Source organism: Megachile rotundata, chromosome 14 (assembly GCF_050947335.1).
Source record: "Megachile rotundata isolate GNS110a chromosome 14, iyMegRotu1, whole genome shotgun sequence".
NCBI lineage: Eukaryota > Metazoa > Arthropoda > Insecta > Hymenoptera > Megachilidae > Megachile > Megachile rotundata.
Window position 1 is genome coordinate 13827884 of NC_134996.1, and position 27020 is coordinate 13854903.

The 27020-nt window shown below is 38.1% G+C and overlaps 6 protein-coding genes and 1 long non-coding RNA gene across 8 annotated transcripts; 6 read left to right on the forward strand and 1 right to left on the reverse strand.

The window, feature by feature from the left end:
• The first annotated feature begins 507 nt into the window (after window positions 1–507).
• LOC100879326 (uncharacterized) lies at window positions 508–9736 on the forward strand. Its single transcript, XM_012295356.2, has 4 exons — window positions 508–765; window positions 4635–5644; window positions 5873–7399; window positions 8795–9736. The coding sequence occupies exons 1-4, from the start codon at window positions 751–753 to the stop codon at window positions 8916–8918; spliced, it is 2676 nt and encodes an 891-aa protein (XP_012150746.2). The 5' UTR covers window positions 508–750; the 3' UTR covers window positions 8919–9736.
• Window positions 9737–9841: 105 nt separating this feature from the next.
• LOC105661759 (odorant receptor 9a-like) lies at window positions 9842–12780 on the forward strand. The gene is made up of 7 exons (XM_012295329.2): window positions 9842–10234; window positions 10985–11251; window positions 11365–11851; window positions 11908–12007; window positions 12082–12213; window positions 12356–12511; window positions 12640–12780. Exons 1-7 carry the CDS (start codon window positions 10222–10224, stop codon window positions 12715–12717), a joined length of 1233 nt encoding a protein of 410 aa, XP_012150719.2. The 5' UTR covers window positions 9842–10221; the 3' UTR covers window positions 12718–12780.
• A 493-nt stretch (window positions 12781–13273) lies between these two features.
• Window positions 13274–17663, reverse strand: LOC143265752 (uncharacterized). Its single transcript, XR_013040428.1, has 6 exons — window positions 17597–17663; window positions 17318–17426; window positions 17097–17212; window positions 13869–13978; window positions 13714–13780; window positions 13274–13633 (listed from the first exon to the last, which is right to left on the reverse strand). It is a non-coding gene; the product is annotated as an uncharacterized LOC143265752 (long non-coding RNA).
• Window positions 13305–15821, forward strand: LOC100879440 (odorant receptor 22c-like). The gene is made up of 6 exons (XM_076539496.1): window positions 13305–13650; window positions 13886–14336; window positions 15035–15134; window positions 15205–15327; window positions 15389–15544; window positions 15599–15821. Exons 1-6 carry the CDS (start codon window positions 13305–13307, stop codon window positions 15653–15655), a joined length of 1233 nt encoding a protein of 410 aa, XP_076395611.1. The 3' UTR covers window positions 15656–15821.
• On the forward strand, window positions 15944–17556 carry LOC100879551 (uncharacterized). Its single transcript, XM_076539495.1, has 4 exons — window positions 15944–16660; window positions 16869–16980; window positions 17099–17252; window positions 17331–17556. Exons 1-4 carry the CDS (start codon window positions 16490–16492, stop codon window positions 17473–17475), a joined length of 582 nt encoding a protein of 193 aa, XP_076395610.1. The 5' UTR covers window positions 15944–16489; the 3' UTR covers window positions 17476–17556.
• A 53-nt stretch (window positions 17664–17716) lies between the features above and the next one.
• Window positions 17717–19050, forward strand: Prosalpha7 (proteasome alpha7 subunit). The gene is made up of 4 exons (XM_003699967.3): window positions 17717–17876; window positions 17962–18044; window positions 18178–18569; window positions 18649–19050. Exons 1-4 carry the CDS (start codon window positions 17856–17858, stop codon window positions 18915–18917), a joined length of 765 nt encoding a protein of 254 aa, XP_003700015.2. The 5' UTR covers window positions 17717–17855; the 3' UTR covers window positions 18918–19050.
• Window positions 19051–19162: 112 nt separating this feature from the next.
• On the forward strand, window positions 19163–25230 carry LOC100879662 (green-sensitive opsin). 2 transcript variants are annotated; one of them, XM_076539494.1, is made up of 8 exons: window positions 19163–19626; window positions 19734–19952; window positions 20125–20308; window positions 21596–21690; window positions 22631–22741; window positions 23649–23908; window positions 24194–24309; window positions 24952–25230. In XM_076539494.1, exons 3-8 carry the CDS (start codon window positions 20225–20227, stop codon window positions 25156–25158), a joined length of 873 nt encoding a protein of 290 aa, XP_076395609.1. In that variant the 5' UTR covers window positions 19163–19626; window positions 19734–19952; window positions 20125–20224; the 3' UTR covers window positions 25159–25230. The 2 variants fall into 2 exon arrangements, with proteins under 2 accessions (XP_076395609.1, XP_003700126.1); XM_003700078.3 differs by lacking the exons at window positions 19163–19626; window positions 19734–19952 and having other exon boundaries at window positions 19970–20308.
• Window positions 25231–27020: the final 1790 nt, after the last annotated feature.

The following is a 27020-nucleotide window of genomic DNA, read 5'->3' on the forward strand; positions in this document are numbered from 1 at the left end:
GATTTGAGGATTCGGGGATTTGGGTACTTAGAACTTTGTCAAATTAAAAATGTAGAAATTGTAAAATTGGGAAACTTGGGACTTAAGGATTCAGAAAGTTTCGAATTTCTAAGTTTAGCAATTTGGCATTTGGGAATTTAGAAAGTGTGAAATTTGAATGTTCACTAACTCAAGACTTAGAGATTCAGACTAATTCATAGCTTTGGTACTTAGAAAATATAGTACTCCACTCGGGTTTCAAAATTCTATACAATTCTATACAAAATTCTATAACAATTCCAAAGTTTGATAATACAGTAATTTGAAGAAGTCTGAGGACCCAATAATTTGGGAATAGGGTAGCAATGTAATAACCTAAACGTGGTAATTTGGGAATTTAGCAATGAATTTGCTAATTTGGGATTCGGTAATAGTGGGATTTAGTATCGGAAATGTTCCGATTAATCGACGAGGATGCCGAACGTCGCGGCGCGACGGAAGAAGGCGAAGGCGAGCACGGGAAGTAGGTCGTAGAGAAAGAAGTGTCGGTCCTTCGTCGGAGACACGAGGAGCCGCTGACTGAGCGCCTTCGTCAGTCTCGCCAAGATATTCCGGGAGTCAACAGGTGCGTAACAGTGGGTCTCTGCACGCCGAAATCTCTTTCCTTTTTTCTTCCCTTAATTCTTCCAATCGATTGCTTCGTATCATGCGGATTTGAGACAAGAAACCACGCGATTCTTTTCCCTTTGGACAACTGCCTAATCGGAAAAAATGGACAAGATGCAGGTACTTATCACATTTAATATCTTTAAGTACAATTTTTTATTTTATACCATTTTTGAAGAGGTTTCAAAGATCAGGAGTCAGGCTTTAAATTTTCCTCTTCTTTTTCTCTTCCATCTTAGATGTCAATTATGACTCTAATCGTGTGTCAATTACGTATACCTTGAGACATTGAGACAATAGTCGTATTGTTCCACAGTCGAAACAATCAAATCTACCTCGCAATTTACATTGTTTTTTTGTCACGATGTTTACTGCAACGTGTAATTAAATGGACAGTTAGCTGCAGTGGCTGAAAGCCTAACTGTTCTCTTAGTACGAACATAATTGTAACAAGTGAAAAAAGTATCAAGTTTTACGGAAACTGTGATCGGGAATAACGGAATGTATAATTTAGTGTAATCGATTAACTTATACTTCTTTCAATCGTGTTTAATTTTGTTTCAAAAAGTTGTAATAAGAGTATGAAATTGTGACTGTTAATAAGAAATTAATTGAAGGCAATTAATTTGTTTCCTCTCAGAGAGGATTTTATAAAATACTGATAGCAATTTTTGTTACCACGTCAGATTTATGGTCCTTTTTGTCTTCATTCAGATTTTGGTCGTTCCAACAAATTATGATCCTTCTTCGAATGCTTCGAGCCTGATTTTTGACCATTTGCGTAATTTCAGGCAATTTATTTCTGGTTTCCTTTTTTCTTTATAATAGTCTCTTCTGCATTCTTCCTTTTTTCTCCGGATTTTTCTGCATAGGTAATTGTGGAAGATTAAAGGTGCCTCTGAAAAACAACCTTCTGTTTTTATATAACTATAAAATATGTTTTTCTTCATGGTCAGGTTCCTCTTGGATTCTTCGGCTGTTAGAACATCTTCCTTCGGTTACTCAACACATTCCTTCCGTTTACTTTCTCGGGAGTCGGACAATTTTTGTTGAATAACATTTCGACGGATTTGTAAAACGTTTGACCTGTTACGTTATTACTTCGTACTTCCGTACGTTTCTAATCGAAGTTATTGACAATTCAGATTTTACGATGAATCTCTGACACATGTTTTACAAAACATTTCTACATCTTCGATGTTCATTTTTAATCTTCTGTCTTCAATGATACAATCATGGCAGAAAAAATTTTTTAAAATAAAACAAATTTTTAGAAAAATTATAATGAAAGTCACATAAGTAATTATAAAAAGATGCAGTGAAAATTTGAAAAAAATTAATGATGCAGACGATCAAAATATTTATACAGAAATTATTAGAAAGCTTCCAACAGTAATAATATTTGCGTAAATATTATCAGAAAATTTATAGTGGAAATCGCAAAAAAATTTGCAATGAAAATCGCAGAGCTCGAGAAAATTTCAGTGAAAATATTTACGAAGTTACAAGGAAGATTGCAGTAAAAAATTAACAAGTGCATAGAATAATTCTTAAATAAAGTTACAACGAAAGTCGCAAAGAAAGTTCTCGTAAGAAAATTTCTAAAGAAACCGCGACTTAGCAATGCAAATGCGACCTACAAGGAAAGTTTCAAAGTAAAAAATTGCAGCGATTGCGCCGAAACGAAAAAACCATAAGTGTCTCCGGAACAGAAAAAGATGGACAGCAACGACGTTAATTGCAAGAGAATGAACGCGTGTCCGCAAGCTTTCTGGAGCGGAAATGCAATGGGACACGGATCGGGGCCATCGTAGTCCGCGTGGATCATGCACTTCCGTCGATAAAACGCCCATTAATCGCGTATCGTTCATTAGTTCGACCGACCTTACAGTTTTCATGTTCCCATAAGCCTAGTAATTCACGAATCACGTCCGACTTTATGCTTCAACTACTCCTTTACGAGCTCGCGATTAAACCTACGCTCATCTTAAGATCAAGATTTCTTATCCATTTTTTGTTGAATTGGAGTGGAAAGGACCCTTTAGGGGAAGCCTTGGTCAATTTGGAAAGTTAAGATTTGGATCCTGGAATTTATCGTGCATTTTTTCTTTCGATGTGAAATGATTTAGTGGACTATTATGAGAATTTTTGGGATTCGTTTTTTGGAAGCCTGAGGATTTGCAATTCAGAGTTTTGAAATCACAGTCTCCATTAATACAAATGATTAAATGTATAATTTGTACATCTTTCATCTATTTAGAGAATTGTCAATTTTTGTTCCATGTCATAATTTTGCAGCTGAGTTCACTAATTTGTTCTTTTAAAAATTTCAAGTTATGCTATGAGTTTGAAAGTTTCATATTTCAAAATTTCAAAATTTGTAACTTTGTAAGCATTCGAATTACCAAGCTTCCACATCGTGAATTAATCTTGATTCACACGCTGCACTTATGCCCATGATCGACAGGCATCCATCAAAGGTCTGGACCAATAATCGAGTTCCATGAACAAGTGAAATGGAACGACATGCTTTCCCCGGACTCCAGTTTACATTCGTATTCGAAACGATCCACTTTTTCCATTCTAGTGACTTTCGATCAACCGGTAATGTCCGATGAGAAAATAGACCTTGATTGTTCGTCTTATCGCGTTCACGGAAACCCCCTTTCCTCTTCTTGTGAGAGGAAAACTAATCAGCTGAAAACTAATACTGACAATTTTCAATATTCAAAATAACGAAAGAAAAATTTTGGAGGCAATCGAAACATATTGCAGCCATTTTGAAGACTTCCTTCGATCGCAATGAATAATAGGAGTCTTAATAATAGAAAGTATCTAGTCACACGGTTACTGCATCGCTATTTTCTAATCCCGGTAAAGAATGCCGGCAATTTCTTCGAGCTATTAAATTTCTCTCGCCATGGAATCTCTCGATTCCTCCCATCGTTTCCTGCATCCTAAGTGCTTACAAGTTAAAAATCTGCTGGAATCAGAAATTCGTAACAGTAGTAACTTGTATTTTACAAGTTTCATATTATACACTGCAGCGTTCAATTATGGATGGATTTTTATTATCATTAATTTGCCTCTAAAAGTAGGCTAAAAACCGATCATCAGGTTCAATTTAGATACAGCTACGGTTTCTAAAACCGTGTAATAAAAATAATTAACATGAGATTATGGATAGGATGTTACGAGCTAATGTAGATATCTCCGATCATTATTGAACTTTAAGTGTAATTAATTTGAAAGTAACTCTGGATGAATCTGAAGACTTCCACAGAAATCGTACCCATAGTCCACTTTAAATTTAAGTCAAATTTCAGATTTAATTTCATTATTTAATTCATTTCAAGTTAATCACTCAATTCCAAACTAAAATCGAAAAATTAAATGCAGATACTTTTTAGGTTATGTAACACCGAAAGTGCTAAAGATTTTACTGCAGTAATAATTTAATAAAAAAATTGATCAGTTTACTAATTTAAAATCGTTAAAATAATGCACGATGTATCTTCTTCCTCGGTGACAGCACTTGAAGGATTTTTAGGGTCACTTTCACTTTTGCCGTAGCACCGAATAAATTACCGACGTGAAATTCGATCGAGGAATTTGAGCTTCAGAACGATAAGGTAAAATATTCGTCCTACCAAAGTAGAATTTAAACGTCGAATGAAATTGTAACAGCGTAGCAATTTGCGAAGCACGCAAATAAATTTGAATAAAAATTCAGATGTAGTCGTGAGCTGCATAATATTGTCGTCAGACGTTGAGGTATTTTTCAGTCGTCAAAAATGTTTTTCTTACTTGGGAGCTGGGCAGGAATTTATTCAAAAGAGAACCTGTTCTTTGCGGTCTTTGTGTTTTTCTTTCTGAATTAATAATAGTGAGTCTGACCTACAATCTCGAGTACTAAGATACTGCAAATAGTTAAGTACGTTAAATTTGATGCATCAAATAAATATTTAACGTCCATTCATTTCTTCCAGGTAATATTTTCCCTGGCACTGCTAGTGGTCCTCTGCAGCATCAGCAGCGCAGACCTCCCCAAGCCTAGTTACACCAGAACGATGCTAAAAGTCTCCAGAAGTCTTCCAGGAGAGACAGAAGAGCTAAAAGTCAGAACGAGCGAAGGAAACGTAGCGACGCTCATCGTCAAAAGACGAGACAGGGCCAACTCCGAAGAGTCCCAGAAGCACGTCGAAGAAACGAAGAATATCTCAGACTCGAACGCAAGTAGAAACGAGTCAAAGACAAAAGAGGAGATCCGAAAACTCGAAGAAGCTCACGTAGAGCAACTCCGAGTCAAGTTATCCGAATCCGACACCCAAAGAGACTTCACGAAAATTGCAAATATGTCTACGAACGAGAAGGTTGACGCGAATGATCGATCTACCAGCGACAAGAACATCGATTACGGGAACTGGACGCCTCTCGGTATCGATGGAAGAGCTGTCCAGTTGCAGGAATCGACTACCGAAGAGTACCAAAGCTGGAAACCTCTTCCTAGCGACCCGAAGACCATGGAACGACCGAATTACTCCAGGTTCGACTCCTTACCAGCCGGTACTCTTCTGCTGCCACGACATTTCCAAGACAGGTCGCAGAGAAAACTGAGCGACGAAAGCGACGAGAAGCTCTTCGCGTTCTTGCCTCATCAGTCTACGAGGACGAATATCGGCGCGAATCTGTCGAAGAACAGAAACGCGAAGAACGTGCCGCCAGAAGTGATCGTCAGGTCGGAGATTAATGTTAAATCGAGTCAGAAGAGGTCACCGATGACGATGGACAGGGATGGGACACCTGTGATCCATGGGCAGAGGGTGCCTGATGAACCTATTGATCAAATTCAGACTTGGAGAAACGCTAGGGTGATCAATAATAAGTTGGTAGCAGATAGGGGGTCTGGAAGTGATGTGGATGTGTCATCCAATTTCTTTCCCAGCGAGAACGCGGACAGGCAGAGGTTCGAGAGGTTCTTCAAGAACGTTAATCGAAGGTAGGAGGTTATAAAAATTACTTATGTATTACTAAAATTACTTATGTATTACTTATGTATTACTGCATGTTAATTAACTACCATACAGTAATTGTTAACTACATCTCAAGTACCTTATAAAGACCTTACAAACTTACCTTATAAAGAACCAAGTACTAATCAACTACTAACTATCAATTGACATCATCGAACTATCAAGCGACCAATACTAATAGCAATTGAACACAGGTATGGCAAGGACAGCGAGGAGGAGGGCAAGAACGTGTTCTTCGAGTGGGACCCCAAGAACTACAAGAACGAGGCCCTGAAGGCGGAAGTGTACGAATCCAGGAGCGACAACTTCCGAGCCAGCACTCACAAGAGGATGCTGCACCCAGACGGAGTGACCGTGTACCCAGTGTCCCAGCTCTACACTCCAGAAAGTCAAAAAATCGCGCCAGTAGCGCTGAAACCAGGTGCCAGAGCACCCGTCCTGCAATACGCCCACCCAGAACTGGGTGTCCAACCCGCGAAAATCGTGAAGAACGAGAAGAGACGACCGGACAACTTCCCGGAGAATCAGTACTCCTTCACGGAACAGAGGCAGAAGAAGAAGTACGTCCTCAACGACAAGAATATTGTAGATACTTACACTACAAAGAACTACTACCCGAATCAGCATTTTTATGGTCTGAAGAGACCGAACGACGCGCCATTTTGGGTGAAAATCTCTGAAAACCTGAAGAGTCAGTTCTCTAACGGTGTGGAGAAGGTGTCTCAGTTTACTAGGCCCGTTATTGACCCTCTGGTGGAAGCTACGCACAAGATCTCGCAAAATCTGGGGCTGTCCAAGGGCAAGGAGGCTCAGGACAAGTTCGACACCGTCGCTTCAGGAAGTAGTATTCTCATTCCGGCGTTGGGACTCGTGGCTTCCGGTGCGGCTCTCGGAATAGGAGCTGTGGCAGTCGGAAGGTACCTGGATGTGGACGTTCTCAAGCGATCTGGCGAAGGTCTGTCAACGGAAGTGGAGTACCAAAGGTCTCTAGACGCTGCACCACTTGTGAAGGCACTGAACGAGCAGGGAGACGGGACAGTGTACTTTCTGGAGAAGATGGAGCCACAAGATCAGAGAGACAAATCGAACGGTGTTGTGATGATCGTCCAAGACCAGAAACACGAGGATAAAACGGGTCAAATAGCGAATAACAGAAGAAAACGAAGCGTGGACTACCTGGACATCTTCCAGGCGGAGAGTAACCTGAAGAACTTGGTGAGGAACAAGCGTCTACAGCGAAAAGGGGCGGATTCGATCAGTGAGATCGTGGAGATCGACCTTCCAGCTCGGCCAGAGGGTCACATCGACATCACAGAGTTCCTGATCCCTAGAAAAAACCAAGGACACAAGAATGGAGATATTCTGATCGTGGAGGATGGATCGAAACCCTTTGAACTGTTAGAAAAGAAGCTAGCCCCTGACGTGGTTGATAAAAACAAACTTGAAGATGCGTCCACATCAACAAAAGATTCGATAGTGGACGGAACGAAGAACTCCGTGGATGGAAGGGACGAGAGACGAAAAAGGAGCATCGAGATCGACCAAGAACTCGAAGACGCTCTTCAGAACTTGGAGAACTCGGAGGTGGCCGAAGTGGCCCACACCGATGGCGACTGGACGAACACACCGTGTGCTAAAAGGCTATTCTGCGACGCTATGATCGAAAGGGGACCAGACGCGGTTACGTTTATGGAGAAGAAAATGGCCGCTCTTCTGGGTCTGTGAGTATCGACCGTGTGGGAATAGTTTTTGCCGAGTGGAAAATAGATTCGCCAAATGGGGGATGCGTTACAAAATAACAGGAAGACCGTTGTTGCGTTCACTAATGATATAACGACACCTAGTTAGCATACGGTTATGTAGCTGACTATGTTTGGATAATGGGCTTTCGTTTTCGCGGATGAGGAAATGGTGAGGAAAAGTCGTGCGAGACGGATTTGGTGTTGGAAATGCTGAGGAGTGTTATGAAAGGTTTTGGACTACGAAACAATCTTGATACTTTACCAATTAGCACCAATTAGTTACCGTTAACTAGTACTAATTACTAGGCATCGAGTTGCATAGTTCCAACTATGTAATATTGTCCTAGTAAGTTGTGAAGTACTAATTGTGAGTTAAAAATGATCAATTACTTAGTAACAAGTTTGACAATTCTCAATAAGCAATTACCAAATCAATTAGAAATTATCGATTACTAAATACCAACCATCAACTATGATTGTATGTTAATTTTCAATCATCGATACATTGTCAGCAATCAAATTGACATAATCATTAACAATGAATGCCATCGACACTGACGAATTAGAATTAGAAAATCGATTAGGAGAAAGGCGATCGTTTGATCAGGCCATTGATTTTCTATCGGGCCGATGTACTCTCAAATTTTTCTCAGCACCCATGCCTCGTAACGAAGCGTACATGTGTACACACGAGTGTGTGTATGCACAAAGTGAAACTGTGCTAAGAGGTAAAAGTCGAATCAGTCAGTAGGACGTCGCCGGCGAAAGCTGGAAGAAAGTTATCTGTTTCTCGCTATGGTTCCGTCCAGACTGGTCGAAATGTTCTTTGACTTTTGTCAAAGAAATGTTCTCTGACTGTGTTTCACCCTTTGACTATCATGCAACCATCTATACTGAAATGTTCGAAATCTTTTCCAGTATTATTACTGATAGTACAAAATTGATAATCTAATTTTAGATAGCAAAATTGATAAACACAGTTGGAGTTAAAAATGTATGTTTATGGTATACGGTGCACTTTAGAAAGAGTTACACTGTTAGAATATGTAGAGAACAAAGAACTGTTACTTCCTAGTGACTGGTGATTCATCGCGCACATCATTCCAATTTTTTTCACCTCATGATTCAACTTTCAAGTTCCAAACCAATTACCATAGACCGTTAGTCATCAATTATCGATACAAGCCTTTCTAATCAATTGCTGTCACTGACTCTTTAATTGGGAGATCGCTATAATAAATCAAACCATAATTTGTACATGAACTGTTACACTTTTTAACATTTGTACTGAACATAAAAATTCACCATTATATTCACAAATGTCGAAATTCCCAACTTTCCACAAGGTCTACACATCCTCTCGTTACATTGCAGGATTCAACCCGGAGCAGCCGTCCAAGTGTCCAGTCATTTCCAACAGGTGATGGACGCCGTAAGAAGACACGACTGTTCAAACTTTTTGTGTCCCCAGGCCAGGCCAGGCAACGTCTTTTTCTGAGTTGAAAGGATTCATCCTAGCTTTCCTGTGCTTCGAGGAAAGCGGAACTGATAAATCAGCGTTGATTTCACAAGCGGTGAAAGCGTTCGCAGCTCGAGCTGCTCGGTGCTTTCGTTTCGATTCGCCTAATGTTGTGATTAATATTGCTAATACTGCGATTAATATCGCAGCTGGTTATCGATATTCTGTCGATCATGACTCCAGGAAATATTACCGTAGTTATTAAATTTCCTGACATTGAGTTATACTTCAAATATTTGGAAATTAATTAAAAATTAACCTTACTTGTAATTTTTTCAACACGATAATTAGTATAGTAAAGCAGCGAATCAAACGAAATCCGATTTCCCGCCAAAACTTTGTACATATCAACCTATTTAACGCGCAAAAAATCTGTACTTTAAGACACTAGGTTTAGGCGTAGTTGTAAGTGATTAGTCTAAACGAATTTGCACTAATTTCCAGTTTTCTTCTCGAATATTTTTTCATTCCTTTTTATTCAACCACCGAATTGAAAGAACGAGTCTATTTAATCGGTTCGAATCAAATATTCGATTTATCAACGCGTGCTATTTAAGGATATTTATTTAGTTCTTTAGTTGTTAATTGCGAGGACATGAGGTATACGATATCAATGTATAATCGTACGTGTACATTGCTAATAAATGTTGTGTTTGTTTTCACAGTATTTCACGGGACCACTTAATCCTATCATTGTAAATAAATTATACAACAGTTACATGATGTATGCGAGAGAAGAATTTTGTCATGTTTTGTACACAATTTAATGTTAATGAACTAATTTATCCAATCAAAAATGTATCTTCTTTTCCTCCTTTAATAATTTTGTCTTAAGGAAATTGTAGATATACTCACAGAATTTAATTCCATAAAAATTTTTCCTTTTTAAAAATTACTCTGAACGTAGAGAACATCGGAAGCCACAGAAAGTAACAAGTGATAACTACTGACAAGTAACAAAGTTTCAACCACCCTCTTAAACGCAAACGACCCCTCTAATTCGCTAAGCAGCGTGAATTATTCACCGAATGAAACAGAAATGTTCTCCATACGATAAACTTAACTACACTTAGCAAATCGATAAAAAAGAAAAAAGGGAACAATTGTTCCACTTGTTATGAATGTATAACTACGTCCATCGTCCCTTCTTAACTTTCAAACATTTCATGTGGAGGAGGGGTGGTCTCTGACTTTTTTAAAGCATACACTTCCCTCCCTAGAAGAGTTTCATGGAAATTTTTAACTGCCATTTGATCGTGTGGTGCGAGTGGATGAAGAACAAATGGACGATCAGGGTACGAAAAGAAAAGATATTCTGGATACTCAAGTTCCCAAATTTCTACATTCTTAATTTTTCAAATTACCAAATTAGTATATTTCAAATTCTTAATTTTGCAAATTTTTAGATACGCAACTTCTCCAATCCCCAAATTCCTAAATTCCAAATTTCTCAAATTCCCAACTTCTCAAATCCCCAATTCCTCAAATTCCCAACTCCCAAAATCCCCAAATTCCTAAATTCCAAATTTCTCAAATTCCCAACTTCTCAAATCCCCAATTCCTCAAATTCCCAACTCCCAAAATCCCCAAATTCCTAAATTCCAAATTTCTCAAATTCCCAACTTCTCAAATCCCCAACTTCTCAAATCCCCAACTCCTCAAATCCCCAAATTCCTAAATTCCAAATTTCTCAAATTCCCAACTTCTCAAATCCCCAACTCCTCAAATCCCCAACTCCTCAAATTCCCAACTTCTCAAATCCCCAACTCCTCAAATCCCCAAATTCCTAAATTCCAAATTTCTCAAATTCCCAACTTCTCAAATCCCCAACTCCTCAAATCCCCAACTCCTCAAATTCCCAACTTCTCAAATTCCCAACTCCTCAAATCCCCAACTCCTCAAATCCCCAACTTCTCAAATCCCCAACTCCTCAAATCCCCAAATTCCTAAATTCCAAATTTCTCAAATCCCCAAATTCCTAAATCCCCAACTTACTATCCACATCATCACCCTTCAAGATCGTAATCCATCAAATTTTCTTCAAGATCTGAAAGTGGCTCTGGGATGGAACCAGAGGAACATGAATGTAATTGGTATTTGGCCAGATCCGTTCACCGCAAGAAAACATTGGGACATGTGCAAGGTTCTTGCAGCTATACTCATCACTGTCTTTTTCGGAGTTGGTCCTCAAAGTGCCAATTTGTTTTTCATTTGGGGAGACATTGAGTTAGTTACTGAGAACCTCTCGACAGCTAATATCCCTGGTATCAACGTCATACTGAAGCTGTCCTTCGCTTGGTATCACAAAGACAGTACGTACAAAATACCTTCACATGTACAAAATCTGATACCTTCACAAAATACACACTTGAATATTTTTAGTACTTAATATTTATAATTATATAATAATTAAACCTTCTCAAAGCTTTCAAACCAGTCATAAAGCACTTCTACGACGACTGGAACGCCCCAAAAACGGAAGAAGAAAGGGCGACCATGAGGACGTACGCGAAATCGAGTAACATGATATCGATTTATGGATCCATACTAACGTTCACGATGGAGACGGTGTTTCTCAGTGTACGACTGATCACGATCATGCTCTCCGATAAAAATCAGACGAGTCAAGATCATCTTGCGATCTACCCCGGATATTTTCCATATGACCTTCGTCGAACGTCGAATTTCGTGTTCACTACCGTGGGTCAAGTGGCTGCTGGATATTTGGCCACCATCGCGTATACCACCGTGGACACCTTCATTGCGATGCTAGTGATACACCTGTGTGGACAATTTAAGATCTTGAAGACGAAGTTGAAGAGACTCATGGGCGATCCGGACTGTGGGAAAGACGCTGATTTGATACAAAAGGAACTGGCGGACATTGTGAAGAAACATGAATACTTGAACGAGTGAGTGATAGCAAAATTTATATTTATATTTTATAGTTAATTAAATTGTATTTTAGATTTGCTGCAAAGATCGAGGAGTGTTTCAACATGCTGTTACTCATGCAGATGTTGCTCTGCACGATAGAATTCTGTTTTCAAGGCTTTCTTTTCTTCGATGTGAGTCACTTGAGATTTTTCATGGAAAGGATACATTTTCAGAATAAATTGTGTTATTGAATTAATATGGACAGGTGTTGTTGAAAGGTGGAGCTGGAATGTACAACTCGCAATGGCTATTTTTTGTGTTCTTCGTGCTACTGGTGCTATTTGTTCTTGTTCATATATATATTTATTGTTATATAGGAGAGATGATTCTTGTTCAAGCAAGTATACTTATAAATATTTTTTAGCTTTGGACATTTTTTTTGGGATAAGTTTTGTATGAAGTGAAACAATTCTAACAAGTTACAATTTAGTCTAACTAGAAAATTAGTCAGACAAGTATATTATAGAAGAATATTGCAGAATATGGAAATGAGCAATGCTGCATACGAATCGAATTGGTTTAACGTCTCGCCACGGGAAGCTAGGTGTCTTTTATTTATCATGAATAGATCTCATCGACCTCTTTGTTTGACAGCTGGAAAATTTAGCACTTTCTCTATGGAATTATTCAGTACCGTAAGTAACACTTTCGATTTTATGCTTATATTAACAAAAATAAAAATGAAAGAGTATTGCCACAGAATAATTTATGGTGCATATTACAACAGGTATTAAAATAAAGAGATATAATTAACTCGTTTTAGATTCTGAAAACAGCAATGGGTTACCTTTCAGTTTTACTAACAGTGGCGAGCAGCGATCAGGTCACCTCGTTAGAGTGACTCCTCTAGTCTATAATGAGTATTCATCTTAAAATATCGAATGAAACATTTACAGTAGTTATGTCACACCATAATGTTACTATTGAACGTTCACCGAATCCCCACGTGCACAGTCTAGCATTAAACGTTTTTCACAAATTTCAGTCTCAGATTATTTAATGCACTATCCCCTAATATAATTAACTAATAAATTTCTTTAATACTAACGTGGTAAAAATAATCTACTTAGCAACAAACGTAATATATTTTTACAAATTGCTTCTGCAAGTCTACATTCTTCTGCACCAACAAAGTGCACTCATAAATAAATATTTATCCAGATAAAATTTAGCCAAGGAGTAAAGAACAAAGCTATCGTATTCTCGATCAGATAAATAATTCGAGAATCGATGATAGACTGCAATCGCATGTTCAAACGTGTAACTTGATGTCGATGAATAATTGAATCTATTGCGTGTTTCGAATGCGCGAACGGAGCATGAGTTCAGAGCAAAGAACATCTTCGAAAAAAGACAGTTAGACAGTTTATAGAAACAAGCTATAATGAAAGTCTCGGTGGATACTGAAGCCGGTAATTTGTTATATTAATGAATAAGAATCGAGTATTAACTTATACGCTACTATTACACTATTGTACAGTGTTTTATGCTAACTTGTTTTACATGGTAGACTTAAAGTACGTGTACGGTTGGAATCAGTATACGATGAAGTTTCTCGGTATATGGCCAGAAGAAAGAAAATGGAATCGACCCTCAAGCTATCTGGTATTTGTATCAGTCTTAATGATGTCGTGCTTCATTACTATTCCACAGACGATCAATTTTCCATTGATTTGGGGTGACATGGACTTGGTGGTCGAAAATTTATCAATGGCGAATGTCACATTCACTATTTGCATTCTGAAAGCCATCGCCTTCTGGAACAATGGAAAATGTAAATATTATTTTGTTTCACAATTTTATTATAAAATGCAATTGTACACAAAACATTACTTACACAATGTATTACTTTAAATATTTAATATCACATCTGAAGTATTCACTGCATACAAACTTCATCCAAACTGCAACAAAATTTCATCAAAATTAAATAACAAAACTAAGAAATTAAAGAGTAGCTTTTAAAAAAATGTATAATAAAGAATAAATTACCTTATCCTTTTCATAAGCGTTGAAGTCTCTGCTAGAGTGCATGGCCATAGACTGGAGCACAACAAAGTCACCAGAGCAGCGTGAGACGATGAAAATAATCGCGAAAACCACTAGAACAATGGTAATGAAAAGCACCATAATGTGCAGCACAGTGGTGTTTGTCTACGTCTTTCTCCGATGTTTGACAATGAAGTACAACGACAGCAAATTGTTCTTCCGTGCCTATTTCCCATACGACGTCAACGTCAGCCCGAATTTTCAGCTGACCATGTTCGCCCAGTTCGTGGCCGCTATGTACGGAGCGATCACTTATACAGCGGTCGACACTTTCGTCGCTATGCTGATATTGCACGTTTGTGGACAGTTGGAGAACTTGCATGGAGATATTAAGAGACTTTTGTCGTCTCAGGAGAAACATTTCGAAGTGGAAGTGGGGAAAATTGTTCGGAAACACGAGTATCTGAATAGGTAATCTTGTTATATCGTTGAGTGGTAAATTTTCGTAATTCTAGGCTTCGGAATTATGGTGTAGTTCCATGTGGTGTAATTCCATGCGTTGTAATTCCACTTGTGGTAATTTCATGCTTTGTAATTCCACTTGTGGTAATTCCATGCTTTGTAATTTTACTCGCATTGTAATTTCACGCATTGTGGTTCCACGTATTGTAATTCCATGCGTAATAATTTCACGCGCTGGAATTCCACGCATTATAATTCCATGCGTGATAATTCCACGCGCAGTAATTATTACGCCCCGTAACTCTACGCGCTGGAATTCCACGCGTAGTAATTATTACGCCCCATAACTCTACGCGCTGGAATTCCACGCATTATAATTCCACGCGTGATAATTCCGCGCGCGATAATTCCACGCGTGATAATCTCACGCGCTGTAGTTATTACGCCCTGTAACTCTACGCATTGCAATTCCACGCATTATAATTCCACGCGTGATAATCTCACGCGCTGTAATTATTACGCCCTGTAACTCTACGCATTGCAATTCCACGCATTATAATTGCACGCGTGATAATCTCACGCGCAATAATTATTACGCCCCGTAACTCCACGCGCGATAATTGCTACGTGCTGCAATTACCACATGAAACTCCACGCTTTATATATTTGAAACTCCTCTTTTAATTATCTCTAATTTTTTCCCCAAGATTTGCAGTAACGATAAAAGATTGTTTCAACATGATGCTCCTATTTCAAATGATTGGGTGTACAACTCAATTATGCTTTCAATGTTTCCAAGTTATCATGGTAGATACTTTGATACTTTGATAAGGATATGTGTTAAGATGGATTCAGATTGACGTAATTTTATGTACAGTCATTTGACGTCCAAGAAAAGGAGTATCTGATCATACAAATTAGTTTTCTGATGATTTATGTGATTTATGTAATGTTGCATCTGTACTTGTACTGTTACGTCGGTGAGAAGCTTAGAGCTGAGGTATATCTTTTTATCACTTTTATTTAGTAAACATCCTGTTCTAATTTGTTACTTTTCTCAGAGTCTGGACATAGCTAATGCAGTATACAATTCCAATTGGTATAATTTACCAGCGAAAAATGCGAAACTGCTTATACTAATCATATGTCGATCAAAAAATCCGTTGCAAATCACTGCAGGAGGATTTTGCTCCTTCACGTTGGAACTCTACTCCCAGGTGCGTAATTGATATACGAAAAATTCATATTTTTGAGCCACCTTCGTGTTGCAGATTTTGAAAACCTCCATGGGTTATATTTCCGTTCTGTACGCGATGAAAGAAAAATAGATAAAACTGCAGATTTCGATTCTTTAAATTGTACAGAAGCTACTTCGTATTAAAATGTATATTCGAAAGTATAGATGTTTCTATAACTCTGTATCTTTCAAAAAATTGAATAGGTAAAGGGAGAAATTCGACAATGGGGAAAGTAATAAAAGTGTAGATTCTTAAATTATGCAACGACTGCTTGCGAGACATTTTTTTTTCTCTCGTAGTTTCATCCCCTTTGCAGAACTTTGGGTGCATAATTGAATAGCTTTCGATTTTAGTACTTATAAGACACGCGAGCTCCATTCGATAAACTATGGTTGATCTACCACTTACTTTTCTTACAAATTTTCTGTATGTACAATTCCCGTAATTTTAACTAACTAAAAAACAAAAATATAGTGAAAATAGAGTAAAAATCTTAAATGTAAGTATACTTCTTGTTGAATGTTTATCAGTGGTTCTGAAATTCTTGGTTCGAGTAAAAGTTCAGGGGCTTTCACCGCTTATTTCCGTCAACGAAGAAAGAAAGTGCGACGATGCATCGAGCAACGGTTAATAAATGTTATTAACAATCGTGTACGAAGTGACGTTACAATGGGAGAAAACATAGAAGACATTGACCATCTTCGGTTTGATGCACACGGGTAAAAACGAGCTGGCTTTACGCTTTGCTGGCAAGACAAAACGTAGCCTTATAAAAATCACCGTTTCTCATCGGACCCGACCTCACTCTTCTTTCAGTGACAAAACAAGCGACTTCTCCTACGAAATTATTTATTCCGAGACTACTTATAGCGTGATCTATTTCGTTTTATTTGTTGAGTACTTTCGTATTATTTAATTGATACGATGTGGAAAGTGCAGTTTTTATTTGTTATGGCGTTCGTGAGTTATGCGGTTCTGGCACGAAGCGCGAACGACGACCGTGACTTCGGTAAAGAAACGAACAAGAAACATGGTGGTTCTATGTTAATGGAAATTGCTAAGGAACTTGTGCAAAGATCGTCTAGCAGCAGTCAAGTAAGTATATTTTCATTTATTGATTACAAGAACACAAAATATCACATAGGTCGTTCTTTGAAATTTTATTATTAAAAATAACAGGGTAGACTCTTGTCATATTGTCACTTGAGTGAACAGTGACGTCACCATTGACAATGTAACATGTCTACTTAAATACATTCTTATTTTCTAATGTATGAACTCATAATTACTTTCTATTTTACAGGTTTTAAATCTAAACTTGTCAAATTTGCTACTGCTTTTAGTGCTCAAAGCAGTTGTATTTAGCGCAGGATACTTGGGACACCATGGTTATAAAGCGCGGGAATTAGAACAAGGTTAACTACTTATCCTTAGTTAAAACGTTTTCAAATAAATTTTAAAAAACTATCTGAATATAGTATGTACGCCACCACTTGTATACGATTAGGTATTAAAAGGATTAAACACTTACAGAAAACGTGGTGTCTGAAGGAGAGGTTGCTTTGGCTTTAGGATATTTAATGGGTGACAAGTGTTTGTACAGGGCAGCTTGTGAAGAACCCCATGTTGCACGAGAATATTTGGAAGCTGCAGAAATGATCATTGAAACGATGAAATTATTGCCTCAGTCAGTAATAATACTATTATTACTGCAATTGTTTATTATTTACTAAATATTTTCTAATTACTCACTGCACGTTCACAGAGGACCGCCAATTGAAGGGAAGTACGAACAAACACTAGCTGACTTCCGGAAGGCCATCGAATATGGATTCAAAGATGGCTGCCCGCCTGAATACACCTGTAAGAAAGAAAACATCAAGAACTTTCTAACAGAAGAACGAAAATAATTGCGAATTTAGTATTTAAAATATTTGTAACACTAAGTCGTTATACGAAATAAATTATGGATCACTGTTACTCTTGCACTTTCAATTTACAACCCATTAATTTGTTCAATATTATATTTACCATTTTTATTGTTATTTTATTATAACTTTTGAAAAACTGAGCACTCACGATGACGTTCGTTTAAAAGTTAACATAACTTTCTAACGACCCGTCAGATGTCAGTTCGATGTTTGACACCTAACCTAAACCGAGAACACAAGCGGCGGTGACTGGCGCTGACGATCAAGTTTTGATTTTCGCCTATTCACGCCTGTGAAGTGTATAAACAATTTTTCTTGCAACAAATACTTCAGTATTTATATTTTTGAACGAGTGAAGAATGAGTTCCATAGGCACAGGGGTAAATATCTTATGTATCAATGAGATATGAACATTAAAAAACGAGGGATGAGCAATAACATCGATCTAACCTCTTAAAATTTCAGTATGACTTGTCTGCGTCTCAATTTTCACCGGACGGACGTGTGTTTCAAGTGGAATATGCTAAAAAAGCCGTCGAGAATGGAGGGTGAATATTAAATTGACTTTATCTAAAGTTTCTCTTTAAAATATCATTCAAACATTGTAACCCTCTTGCAAACGCCAGAAACATTTATCTACTAGTGTTCATGATAATTGCATGTATACAATTTTATTTACAGGACTGTGATTGGATTAAGAGGAAAAGATGGGGTTGTATTCGCAGTTGAAAAAATTGTTACATCAAAGCTGTATGAGCCTAGCACCAACAAAAGAATATTTAACGTAGACCAACATGTTGGCATGGCTGTTTCTGGCTTGATCTCTGATGCAAGGCGGATTGTAGAGGTTGCCAGATCCGAAGCAGCCAGTTACAAGTCTGAATATGGAGTTGGTATTCCGTTGAAGTATTTGAATGAAAGAGTTTCCATGTACATGCATGCATACACCTTATATTCAGCGGTCAGGCCATACGGCTGTTCAGTAATTCTTAGTGCTTATGAACATGATGGACCTGCTATGTACATGATAGATCCTTCTGCAGTATCATTTGGATACTATGGCTGTGCTGTTGGTATGTTGATACAACTTACATTTTGTGAGACTGTACAATTTATATGATAGTTAAGCATGCTTAATGTATTGATCCACAGGTAAAGCAAAGCAGTCTGCAAAAACAGAAATTGAAAAGTTGAAGTTATCAGACATGACCTGCAATGATTTAGTCAAAGAGGCAGCACGTATTATCTATCTTGTCCATGATGAATTAAAAGACAAGCAGTTTAAACTTGAAATGAGCTGGGTAGGCAAACATACAAATGGAAGGCATGAATCTGTGCCAGCAGACATAAAAGCTGATGCTGAGGCAAAGGCCAAGCAGGCAATGGCAGAAGATTCAGACAGCGACACAGAGGATATGTAACTGCATTTGAAATAGCTATAAAAGTATTTTATATTGTAAATTATAATTTAAATACGTCAAAATTCTTGCTACACAAATCTTCTCTATTAACGAATGTAATGAATAAAGGATGCTGCCTGTTGTTTACAAAATATTTAGTTCTTGTTGCTTTTAAATTCTCTGGACAACTTGTCAAGTTACTTTGATCATACAAAAAATCGTTACGTATACGCTGAATTTTTATACCGATCGAATAACGTAACCCTTCGATCCACAAAGAAAAACTCTTGCTTTATTGCATGGTTACCCTTTGTAGAACCCATTTGTTTAATAGCGAGTTGCGACGACTATCCTTCGTGATAATCCACGAGTAATGAGTGTGATCCCTGGAACCATTAATAGGATTAGAGAACTTCGTTCTTTTTCCGTAACGAACGAATCGTTGAAATCGATAGGACCTTATGATTTCGTCGAAATACTAGGTGGACAAAAATAAATATATAAAAAATACGTGTTATATTTATATTAATTCTGACGTTATGGACTGAGGGTTGTAAAGGTTCTTAATCATTATTGATATATTGATAAAAGCGACCAAAGAATTTACACGCGTGGTAACAGTATGTGTAGAATTCCTGAGCGTGGTGATTACAGTGCGCTGAATTACCAAGCGCGGTATTGCAGTATGTAGAATTCCCACACGTGGTGATACAACGCGTGGCGATCTAATGTAAGCATGCAAGGGTTCTTATTTCCTACTTTATCTCCATACATTTTCTGCACCAATGTCCCACTCTACTCCCCGAAAAAAAATAACTCAAAAATCTAATTTCACAGACATTAAAAAACGAAAGTTACGGGGACAAGTCCCTAATCAAATTGCCTCATGATCATGAAGGTAATGGTACATTTACCACAGGGTTAATAGTTCACGGTGTAGCAGCTGATCTCGCGCATGCTGTTTTTCACCAGGGGGGTTGTATCCACACCGAGTGGAGTGATATACTAGGTATAGAAAGAGGAGAGAGGGTAGTTTCATCCGGGCTTTATATAAGGGTAGGTAGACTTTCAAACTTTGCCACTGGTTTTGATTGATGCACGCGATCAACTTTTCGTATCCTTGCCACGTGGAGCGAAAAGGAAATTGTGTCGCTCCACCGCGTGGTGGATTTTGTTTCGCGTTTGCATTCAAATAAGGAAAATAAAAAACGATGTCTTTGAATCGTAGTACCGCGGTGTTTGAAGATAATATCGAGGATCAAATCAGTCCTGTGGTGTACGTGGGTGCCGCTATTGTTCTTGGTTTCATCGGGTTCTTTGGATTCACCATGAATCTTTTGGTGGGACTGGTGATCGTCAAGGATGCACAGATCCTTTGGACACCCGTCAACGTAATCCTTGTTAATCTTATCGTAAGTGTTATTTCACGTTTTATTTTATAAAACATCGTGTGACTATGCAACTTTTTTTGTGGCAATGACAAACGAAATTTTAAGGGTGACTGCAAAACGGAGGCTAGTCAGAAGCAACAGTTTTATTAAATTTGACAAGGAGTCGCAACTAGTTGCAATTGAATCATGTCTTCACACGTTGCTCATTAGAATGAGAATCACGCGTGATACGTGGAATCCTGATTTTGTAATAGCCACGGAAAATGTTAGGGTTCACGTACTTGGATATTTCACACGTGATAAGCCATTTGCTATTGAAGATATGTGCGTAAATGATCATTGCATTCCATGTAGTATTCAGTAGGCGCTGATATTATTTAAATTCCTGCTGAAGGAATGTGGATTCACTGAATGGGGTAACGTTGCCCATAGCATTCAGACTCGTGCAATTTTTCATTATATTTAATATTAAAAGGCAATACCATTGGTCACATGACAAGTTTATATTAATTTGACAGAAAACGAAATGTGATGTACAATGCACGACGCACCTGGTGCGTTCTAATCTGGTTAATAGAATTCAACCTACGACGCAGCAGGTGCGTCCTGAACAAATTATCGAATGAACCTTAGTGGACTTAAAACATCAAGATTACTTGCGTGAAATAATTGTAGACTAATTGGAAACGGTGATAGATTCGATCCACGATTTAGGTTTAATTGCAGTGTTTGAACAGGGTCAAGTTAGATTTGGTATTAAAAGGGACTCGACCTAAATCCAGCTTCAAGTTTAATAATTCAAAACTTCCGTCTCGTCGCATTTTGTACATTGTACTTGTGACAGATATAAGCGCAGCGTACTTATTTATTTATTTCTCAACGTGAAGTTGACAACGTAAAGAAAGAACGTCGGCTTTTAAATAAATTGCAAATGTCAGTCACATTAAATTACTTCCACCAAGTTTAATTATATATTGCATATCAGAGTAATTTACAAAATGTTTTATTAGAAAGTTTCGAGACTTGTACAAACGTTTGAAAACTGAAGACTTGTTGCGTCTGTCTTCATTCAATACTTACATCACAAATAAAAAATTAAAGTTTCTGAAGTTGACACCTGCGTTCCAATTACTTCTTTTGTCAAATAAATTGGTATTTGCTGTTGCAAGTCTGATGCTTGATCAATAAGCGAGTTTTCTCGTTTCTTTCAATATTTGCCGCATAATTTTGCAAGAAAAAAATGAAGGAACAATCTGTTAATGACCGTAAGCTTTTGAAAAGAAAGGGTTTAATCGCGATTCTTTTTAGGTAGGAGATTTTATGGTGGCAGCTCTTGGAAATCCCGTAGCCATGGTTTCAGCGATCACTGGAGGATGGTACTGGGGCTACAAAGTGTGTCTCTGGTATAATTTATGATTCATTAAACTAATACCACAAGAATTCTCTTTATTTTTCCCCGTTCCCTTTTATCGTCGACAAATCCTTTCGCTGCTTCACCGAAGTTTTCCTTTTTCTTCATATTGTTATACCTTCTTGTCGGTTTACGTTCTCTTTGTACGACTTATGCTTGTCAGCCATTTTTTTACTTTAAACATAATAGGAGTCCCCTTTTTTCCATAAAATTTCTACCATTTCACAACCTTTCTTTGCTTCCAAGAATTAATCAAACACGATCGTTACAGCTGCACTTTTCTTTTTGCAAATACTGTTTTTACCACTGATCAGTTAGTGTACCTTTCTCTGCACCAATTTGTCCCCTTTATGCTTCACTGATCTATTATTTTTTCTTTTAATTGGACTCACGTTTATATTTTTCATTATCAATTAGTCTTCTCTCCACCCTTTTTGTCTCCTTCTTAATTAATTTCGACCCTGTTCGAATTCATCAATCAATTTTCAGTGTTTGACTGAAGTTCTACTTTTCAGTACAATTTCAAACACAAGATAGCAAACTTTCAAATTTCTATTAGTTCGTATTATTTCATTTCAGCACTTTACGTAACTATTTTGTGCGTACTTCTCACCTAGTAATTTTAAGCACGAAGAAGATGGAACTTCATCGCATATTGTATATCAAAGTATAACTTTTCCAATATCTCGATACCTACCTATTGAACCTTAATTTTCAATTAATCTCCAGCGTATCGTGTTGAAACGAGAACAACATGATTTCCCGGGAGACTCCCGCGTTCAGTATCGCTGATAGCATGTGTTTTTCCATTTTTCCCCGGAGCAGCATTCTAGTCATCCACATTTGTGAATTATTATTTTTATGCAATTTCCTAGACCAACATTTTTAGATTTTCAAATTCCAGAAAATAATTGATCAATTTTTGTTCGAAGGTACGCCTGGTTCATGTCCACATTGGGATTCGCTAGCATCGGGAATTTGACGGTGATGGCTGTTGAAAGGTGGCTGCTGGTGGCCAAGCCGATGAACGCTTTGTCCATAAGGTAAGGAATGTCGTAGTTTCATTTTTCGACAATTTGTGTGTCGAAAGAGCTGTCACCTCGTGAAAGCAAAAGTAAGAAATGAGGATCGTCCACTCGGTCAGTTGAGTCGTGAAACGGTCAGGTGTTCCGCTCCAAAAATCTCGAGTAGAAGTCGCGCATGCATGAAAAAAATGATAAGAGAAATGGATCGTAACTCGATCCTTGATCCTGTGATTTTGATAAAAATTCGAAAAATTCAGCCCTTGTCCAAGACAATAACTTATAAAGAAAACGTTTAATGGCGATTAAAAGTTAACGTCGAATAACTGTCTACACTGATCGCAATTAAAATCTTCCAAAGAGAAACTCCCGTTAAAAATGTTTTTGTAAATGCTTCTCGTTGCAATTAACTCTGGATCATTCTAATCCTTCTATCCTCCTTTTCGCAAAACTAGAGATTATACATCCTTTGACAGGATTTTAATTGCGCATAAAATACAATAAGATTATTAATGCGAGGAGAAAGGATATTGCAAAATGTATTTTTTGAATTTCTACTTTATGACAGACTGTGGCCGCAAATCACAATAATTCCAGCCGCAAATAAAACTGCGCTTCGCCGAGTAAAATTTGTTCACCGCAAATTGTAAAGTCTGACCGTAGCTACAATTTTTACAATTTAGTGTTCTATTTCGCATTCACTGAAAATTGTCTCGTTTCGACTCGAAATTCAAACTTTATTTTGGACTGTAATTTTTGAGAAGACCAATCGACTAATTTAATATAATTCAAGTTGACAAATAAAGAAAATTAACTACAAGTGTCAGACATTAAACACTGCATCTATCCAATTGCAATGAATAAATCATCTAAGAGTAATTTATTATTTTATTTCTCCAAACTGTTCCTAATTATCTTTCTTCACCAGGCACGCTGTGATACTAGGTTTCTTCGTATGGGTCTACGCTCTTTGTCTTTCGGTGCCGCCACTTTTTGGATGGGGAAGCTACGGCCCCGAAGCCGGAAACGTATCCTGCAGCGTCTCCTGGGAAATCCATGATCCAGTTACAAAAAGCGATAGTTACATAGGCTTCATCTTCACATTTGGCCTGGTGATACCTGTTCTGGTGATCACGACCAGTTACGTGGCGATTGTATTGACTTTGAGGAAAGTGAGGAAGAGAGCAGGTAACATTGTCAATATTACTGGTCCAGAAATAAGTCCTCTTTGATATTAAGTATTTTATTAGATAAATCTTCAGCAGTGTGTTCACTATATTGCCCACAGTTACTGATTTAATTTAAAATATTTAACTTAGACCTGTCAGACTTAGACCTATCTTAGACCTACCGAAATTTGTAAGAAAATATTTTACGTTCAGGATCAAAGATCCATTCTTTTACTTTCTAAACCCCGGGCTCAGAGCGTAACAGGTAATTTCCCCGGCAGGTTTCATATTTTTTATAATTTAGGTGCTAGCGGAAGACGCGAGGCGAAAATTACGAAAATGGTTGCGTTAATGATCACGGCTTTCCTGCTCGCTTGGTCCCCGTACGCGGCTCTTGCACTCGCCGCACAATATTTCGACGTAAGTACGCGGATTTGTGTTCATCCTCTGATACGATTTCCCGGAGAAACGAACCGGGAACGCGGGACATCGCGTTAAAATTGCGACTCGCTTCGACGCGTGCAACCGCCCCGTAATCACTACGTTATGAAGCAAAATAAAACGAGATATCGTATTTGAAATTCTATCATTTTAAAAAGAAAGCTCCTTTCATTCTTCATTTATTTCAAATTTATTTGGGAGAGTTTTAGGAGTTTTTTATTTGTGACATTGCTTCATATTTGTAAAATATTTTGAAATAGTTGTGGAATGAGGAACTCAAATCTCTTCACTTGCTTTTATTCAGCCGACTATCGCGACACCCGGTATAAACATAGTTGCACGCAAAATAACTCGAACCCCTTTCGTGAATGCTTTCTGCATTATAAACAGTTTAATCTTATGCATGCGCAGTGAAAGTATTCTTATAATTTCCCGTTAGCGGAGTATCATTATCGCATGCAATGGCATGACGATCATGGCTAAGCTTCAGTAATAAAAAACTATCTTAACCTCTGAAATCATACTACAATGCATCCATATTTCGACTACTGTATAATTAAATGGATTGTTTTGGTCATTGACCCAACCGATTGTCACTGACCTAAACTTGGGGTTTTATAGGCAAAGCCCTCGGCATCGGTGGCAGTTCTACCTGCGTTATTAGCCAAGTCCTCAATTTGCTACAACCCCATCATCTACGCGGGTCTGAACAGTCAGTTCCCTCGCTCCTTGAAGAAGATATTTGACGTTCGACCTGCGAGAAGTTCGGTACCAGGCAGTCAAAACACTGCACTAACGACTTTGAACAAACAAGAACAAAAAAACTGAAGATCGAACTGATATCGGGAGCAAAATGTTTGAAGAGCATCGAATTTTGTGAAAATAAATTTAATATATCTACTGGACAGTGAAACGTAATTCTTTGTACCTGACCACTTCACGCCTCATGCGCGAGACTCTTTTCGTTATTGATTTATTTGTCGAAGAAACGGAGAGATTTTAGCGCCTCCATTGTTCGAAAATTTGAATGCGAAGAAAAACAAGTACTCTTTCCACTCCCTTTCCGGTGTTTTTTACGCTCGCCGGCTTGAAGAGATTTTGTTGCGTGTTAATTAACTCCTGTTTCTTTAGGAATACTGGCGTGACGCTTTAACTCGAACCTAACGCTGTGAGCAAATGTAGAATGTAGGTAATTTAAGTGCTTACAGGGAATCTTCAATTATAGAGAGATTGAATTCGAATTGTGTAAGTCAAGAAGTCAAGTATTCGGAATTGTATACCTAGTGATTACCGATTAAAGTTATATGAAATATGAAGAGCATAGAACGATAAAATTTCTCCGCGCAATACGTTTATAGAATAGAAATGCTATAACGTTCTCTCCGTTTCACAGCACTTACGACTCCATCCGCGACGCCATTATAGCGCACGGATGACCCCACGATTTTTTACGATTCGTAACACGCGCGATTATGCCACGATAGCGAAAGTGAAATCGCGAAGAAAACTCCGCGTCGCAATTCCCGCCGATCAAATTGTTTCTAATATTAAAGAAATTTTCCAGCGAGCGATCGAGTTTCCTTACCTGTTCTAAATATTATTCCGCAGTCCATGCTCTGTTAAACGAAACGATCTTATCTCATTAATCGGTGAATTTCGAAAGAAGGTGCAAAGTACGTAGAGAAAAAAAGAAACACGTGATAAATTAAACGTCTTGCAATTTTTCAGGACACGCTCGTTGGCGAATGATCCCACGTGTTATGCAATCACGATCGGCCGTTCGCGCCAGCGAAAAATCGGTCGAGTCGATTGACCGCGATACAGCATTCGAGTAAAAGCAAAACGGCACACGGTTAAATGGGTCATCTTCGCTCTTTTTCCTTTTCTACTCTTAACGTTTATGATCGATTAATTCTTCGAGCGAGATAAATGCATATTCCACGCGTACAAGAGGAATAAGGAAAATAGTAATTACAGAGGTAATGAGCGAAACGTTATTATTTGTTCTACTTGCGTTTAGAATATGATCTCAAAAGCTTATGACTTTCTTTTTAACATTGTTTTAATTATTGAGGAAATCGGTGCAGGTGTACAGGACGCACACGGTGAGTCATCGGTACTGCGGTACCGTAAGACACGTGAGATCAAGATTACAATAAAACGGAAATTTATAGGTGCGTTTCATAATATATGACGGTACGCACCAGGTGCGTCATTCCAAAATACATCACAGTACGCACCAGGTGCGTCATTCCATGTTACATCACAGTACGCACCAGGTGCGTCATTCCCTAATAAAGTAAAAAGTTTAGAAAATGTCTGACACATGAATTCCATCGATTCTTATCTTTATTGCAGTACACGACACCGTCCTCAAATTTATCCTTCGGCCGTTTCTGGAACACGAAATTACCTATTCTCCGCGGAGACATCGCGAACCGGAGCAACAACATTTTGCGAAATCGTGAAATTGCAGGCTCGTTGCGATTGCGCGTTGCCATTAAACGGGATTCGAATGCAAACGAAGCCTGAATGCGTGGAAAAAATGAATCCTGGCTTTGAAACGCGTAACCACGTGTTTACAATGTGCCTGCACCGGTTCAAATGTTGTTTCGTTGCCTGTCTATAGCTCTCGAAACTTGTTTCTCTATCTTTACAAACACAACGGACTTCAGGGTGGATTTATCGAG